The sequence below is a fragment of the Pteropus alecto genome, unplaced genomic scaffold, assembly GCF_000325575.1.
Source record: "Pteropus alecto unplaced genomic scaffold, ASM32557v1 scaffold67, whole genome shotgun sequence".
Classification (NCBI taxonomy): Eukaryota; Metazoa; Chordata; class Mammalia; order Chiroptera; family Pteropodidae; genus Pteropus; species Pteropus alecto.
In genome coordinates, this window is record NW_006441061.1 from 10,189,441 (window position 1) to 10,195,000 (window position 5,560).

The 5,560-nt window shown below is 60.6% G+C and overlaps 1 protein-coding gene across 1 annotated transcript in view; it reads right to left on the reverse strand.

Annotated features, from left to right (window-relative positions):
* ZMYND19 (zinc finger MYND-type containing 19) overlaps positions 1 to 5,080 on the reverse strand; it is a 7,154-nt gene extending 2,074 nt beyond the window's left edge. Inside the window, exons 1-3 of the mRNA XM_025051250.1 lie at positions 4,158 to 5,080; positions 3,306 to 3,412; positions 2,675 to 2,815 (exon numbers count right to left, since the gene is read on the reverse strand). Of these exons, the coding sequence (XP_024907018.1) occupies positions 2,675 to 2,815; positions 3,306 to 3,406 (242 nt within the window). The 5' untranslated portion in view covers positions 3,407 to 3,412; positions 4,158 to 5,080. The remainder of the gene's footprint in view (positions 1 to 2,674; positions 2,816 to 3,305; positions 3,413 to 4,157) is intronic.
* Positions 5,081 to 5,560: the final 480 nt, after the last annotated feature.

Consider the following 5,560-nt stretch of genomic DNA (forward strand, 5'->3'; position numbering starts at 1 on the left):
CTGATGCGGCGGGTCCTCAAAAAGCTAAACGTGGAGCCACCACCTGGCAGCCCTGTTCCCGGGGCCACCCCGCGGGGACGAGAGCGGGATCTCCCGGCGAGGCCGGCACGCCCGTGTCCACAGCGGCATCGCTCCCAGCAGCCGAGGGGCGGGAGCCACCGCAGTGTCCACCCAGAGGACAGGATCCACCAGACGGGGCCCAGCCACACGGTGGACTGTCACTCAGCCTGGAAAGGAAGGAAGTCCTGACACCGGCCACAGCGTGGATGGACCTGGAGGACATGGTGCTCAGTGAAGCGAGCCAGTCACAGAAGGACACACCCTGTGGGACCCCACTCATGGGAGGTCCCCAAGGGGGTCAGATCCACAGAGACAGCAAGTAGGCGGTGGGGCCGGGGCTGGGGGTGAGAGTTTAACGGGGACAGAGTTCCAGTTTGGGAAGATGAGAAAGTCCTGGAGGTGATGGTGGTGACGGCCGCACAGCAATGTGCATGTACCCGATGCCACCGAACTGTGCACCTAAAACGGTTAGAATGGTCAAATTGTGTGTATTTTACCACAATAAATATATTTTTTTGAGAAAAAATGGGGGAGGCAGGATGTAGGAGGAGGCTGGCTGCTTTCTGAGCCTCTCTCTCAGTGAAGTCTCACAACAGAGGCAAGGCCAGCCCCACTGGCTTTTGAAAGCAGATTGGGAGAAAATACGGCTTTGCGAGAGGCGCCCTCACCGCCTGTGGCTGAGGTGCCCTGGGAGGGGGCCACACTGAGCATGTCAGGAGGGAGGTGTAAGGTGCAGGCGCCACACTCTTGTCATAGACAGGTGTTCCCCACTACAGGGCACGTGATGCCCAGGCCCGCGGGGAGCTCTGGCCACGTTCAGGCTGGCTCTGACTGTGACATGTGGAGTAGACACGGCTGAAGGTCCTAGCCAAGGCTGGCTCACGGGAGGGAGCCTCCAGCGTAAGCAGCAGGGCTGGTGCAGCGCCTGGGGCTGGCCTAGAAGAGAACGGGCCAGACAGGCCTCAGCCCAGCACAGACCACTGGATGGGAGACCATGTGGGACCGACCCTTCCCCAGATGGTGTTCTCGACAGGTTAGCTTTATCTCTCATCCATGAAGGGAGAGCGCGCATTACCATGAGCAACGGGATATTCAACCACAGGATGCCCACGTGGCAGCCACATGGAGACTCGCCTGAAATGACAGATTTCACAGCTCAGAGTTCCTGAGCAGAGCAGGACCATCACCGAATGAGCATGGGCAGTGTCCCCAAGCTTACAGTGGGCGGGAGACCTGTATGGTCTCGGGGGGCGGCCAGGTGTCCACACTGAAGGACACCTGAGTGGAGTTGGGGGGCCCAGGTGTCTCCACTGAAGGACACCTGCATGGAGTGAGTGGGTGGCCCATTACCAGCGTCCACACTGGATAGCCCAGGGGACTCCATGGACACTGGCTGGCCTGCTGAGCTGTGCTTACCCTCTGCTGATTACACAGTCTCCACTTGTTTGATGGAGGAGCCCTCCTGTCCCTCACTCCCGGGGCAGGAAAGTGACTCTCACCAGCTAACTGGTCAGTCCAGGGTGTCCTCGATGCCCTGGGGACACCTGCAGGAAGCCAGTCTACAGCTCTGGCAGCTGCTCCAGAGGAAAGAGCTGGAGGCAGCAGCGTTGTACCTTTCCTACCTCAACCGGGGAGCCAGCAAGGACCCCATTTTTGCTTCAGCCAAATTGGCGTGTAATTGCTGTTGTTTCCATCAAGTTTTGACTGACAGCATCCCCAAGAGAACAATTGTTACAAAAGGATGTTTCCCCAGAGCTCGGGCCCACCCCGATGGTCAGCAGGACTCAGGGGCATGAGCTGCAGCCCACTGGGAAGTGTGCATGTGGGTGCGGCCTCCTCTGAGCCTGGGCCCGTCCCCTCGCCCCCGCCACGCCTGGCCTCATGAGCCCACCATTGGTTTCCACCTCCACTGCACAGGGCTCTGGCAAGACCCTGTGGGTGACAATGGCAATGGTTCACCCAGTCTCCGCCTGTCAGGAGCAGCTGCCCAGAGGCCCAAGGCTGAGCACAGGAACCTCAGGGGGCCCCTGAGCCCACAACGCACGCACGACCAGGGCCACCCTGCTTCGCTGGCTCATGTCAGCTCCCAACTCCCATCCTGCCGGTCCCCTGGCTCCTCCCAAGGCTCCGCGAAGCTCATCGCTGGGCTGCCCCTGGGGCCATGGGGACCAGCCCAGAGCCCCCTACCCGCCCACGTGGCTGCCTTTGTCATCCTGAGCAGACCTGCCGTGGAGAGACCGAGCCCGAGCCCCCGCACCACAGTTCCGCTTTCCTTAGCTCACTGCTTAGGCCAACTATTTAACAAAAGAGCAGGACGAGCAGGCGCACCTGTGCGCACAGGGGCACTCCTGACATAAAGCCCACCCTGACAGGTGTGAGGGCGCGGAGGCCTGCCCACGTGCAGGCGTCCAGCCCAGACAACCCCTCTCGCCATAAGAACCCATCAGAAGGCCAACCTGAAAAGACAACCATCGTAATCTTAGCTACCTCCATGAAGAGGGGGTCCCCATGCTTGACGGAAAATAACTGAGGTCCCCAAACCTGCAGAATCGCAGAACAGACACCCCACCACCCCCCCACCGTAATGAGGGCTCGGAGGCCCCAGGAGACTCACCTCTGTTTGCTGGGGGTCTCTTCGGCTTTGGGCCGCCAGCCCCACGGCACCAGCTGCAAGTTGTCCAGACGGTTGTCCACAGTCACGGCGTTGAGATGCACCACCTGAAAGCCGGGAGCCACGCCTCCCCGGTGCCGCTCCCTAGGAAACAGGTAGCTCTCCAGCTCCGCCCCCCGCCCTCCCCAAAAGTTTCAGCCCAGGATCGGAACTGGCCCTTGTCACAATGAAAGGTGCAAGGCTGCCCAGAGCAAGGCAGTCTGTAGCCCAAATGGCCCACGTGGGTGGTTCAGCCCCTGGACTGAAAAGCTAGGCCGCAGGGAGCCAAGGCTGGAGCCCCAAACCATCTAACACAGAGCCCAGCAGACGCCCCACTGCACACACTGAGGAAAGGCGCCCCTCCCTCTATGAGGGACCAGACCCCACCCTCCCCCAGAGGGGGCTGTGTCCTCTGGAGTGAGCACCGGGCACAACGCACACTCGGTGTCTCGGGATTCTTAGGCTGGCTCACCGGGGCCACAATACGCAAACCAGCCATGCCCTTGAGTTAGCAGCAGCGACATGAAAGCATTATCTGTCAATAAGGGCTTGGGCAGGATCCAAGGGGAGAAACAGGCAGCTGAAAAACACCCACCAGAGCAGCTCATGAAGGAGCCTTCCGGACCCCCTTCCTCGGTTTTTGTCAAAGGCACACGCAAATATCTTAGCGCCATTTCCATCTGCGTCCACTTCCATCCGGGCCTGGGCAGGAACAAGCCAGAGTTCTGTTAAAAAGCCTAGACTTTTGGCAACACTTTAAATACCTCTTAGAAAAGTTGAGTGAGATGAGCAAGCAGATGACAAATGCAGGCCTGTTTCTGGGACCCGGGAGGCTGCAGAGGCTCCCAGGGACACGGGGCACTGAGAAACCAGCCGTGTCCCAACAAGCGCCCTCCCGCATTCGAGCAGGACACACTCATGAGCCAGTCTGCGCAGCACTGAGAGCACAGCGAGGTAAATCCCCACACTTAGAAAGCCCCCAGTCCCGGTAGAAAGGTTCCCCACACGGGAATGAGTGTGAAGGGCTGGCGTGAGGGTGCTGGGCCCACAGACTCCGGGGAGGGCTCCTGAAGGGAGGTGGCAGGTGGGTGGGGACTGGCTGCCAGAGAGTGCAAGGCAGGGCACTTGGCTAGGTGGGAGCAAGGCGCACTGGGCACCAGGAGGGACAGCGGGCCAAGGCCAGAGAAAAGGTGAGGTGGCACTGACGGCCTCACCAGGAACACAGGCTTGTCCAATGGAACATTCCATCACAAACAACACAATTTGGTCTGTTTTTCAGGAAGAGTCGGCAAGCAGAGTGGAAGTTGGGGAGGACCGGTGTCACAGAGACAGCACTGAGACCCGAGTTCACACGCCAGGTCCCACCTTGCATCACGGAGAAGCAGAGCCTCCCTCCAGGCCCTTCCCGCGTGCTGCCCGACAGTGGGCCAGCAGCGGCCATCCTTACCTCAAAGGAGTAGCCCTCCACCAGCGGGATGTCCTCTTCATCAATCAGTGTGTACTTGGTCTAGAAATTAACCACATTCCCAGACGTTACCTTTGAGATCAGGGTGCGGTACCGGTAACAGGCAGGACGGCCCCTTCGGACGAAGAGGTCAGTAGATGCTGACACGAGTACCCACTACAAGGGCGGGGAGACCTGCCAAAAGCTGGTCACGCCCAATCGAGACCGGACCAGAGGGGCAGGTATCAGGCTCCCTCCCATCTATTTGAGACTAACCAGAACAAATGCCACCGAACGCCCAGCCTCTAAGCTGTGCGTTTCCATGTGCCTATAAAACTAGTCCAACGTGGTGGCAAGGGACCCGGGCGAAGTTTGAAGAAGAGAATATCCAGGAAGTCTCAACTAGTGTTCCTTCATTAAGCAGGGCAGTTGGCACACAAACACTTGCGAAATTGTCTTTTTTAGCTTTTTGTTCCAAGTAAAACCTTTAAAGGTTGACATCAATGCAACCAGTTACTAAATCTGAAAGGTCTCAGAGCTGACGGGAGCCCACCCTTCGCTAGTTAGAAAGCCACATTCCTCTTGCAGGACCGGCAGGAAAGGCCTCCAAACGAACCACTCTCACTCTTGCTTGGGAAGCTGTTTTCTAAGATCTGAGTCCGTTTTGCCATCATCTGACTGCCTCTGCTCCTCTCTCTCACCAGAAGCTTCCGCCGCTGGTGACAGGAACAGGGTTCCCATCCAGGGTAAGGACCTTGGCTCCTGGTAACAGGCCAGCCTCAATGCCCACAGGTGCTAGGAAGCCCCAGCCTCGAACACGTGGAGGGCGGGGCCGGGTAAGGGAGAGAAGCAGGAGGTGGGAGGCCTTGCCACGGCGAGGCCCACTGAGGCTCAGTAAACGTGGCCACCGCTGCTAGCGTGAAACCTGAGGGAAGCTCTACTACGACCCGCAAGCACGGAGGGTGCGCACACACCGGTCTCGGCAGGGAGCGAGCGCGCCGCATCAGAGGGGCTCCACGCTCCCCGCGCCGCAGGTGCAGCCGACAGCGCCTCCTGCCCGGCCACCGCGCACAGTTGGAGACCGAGACCGCGGCTGGAGGAGGGCTGCCCCGCGGGGACACACCGCCGGCCCGCCGCCCGCACAACCGCCAGGGCCCGCTCGCCCGGTCCGGCCCCGTGCCCCTAGCCCCGCGCCGCTCACCATCAGAGGGGCTCCACGCTCCCCGCGCCGCAGGTGCAGCCGACAGCGCCTCCTGCCCGGCCACCGCGCACAGTTGGAGACCGAGACCGCGGCTGGAGGAGGGCTGCCCCGCGGGGACACACCGCCGGCCCGCCGCCCGCACAACCGCCAGGGCCCGCTCGCCCGGTCCGGCCCCGTGCCCCTAGCCCCGCGCCGCTCACACTTT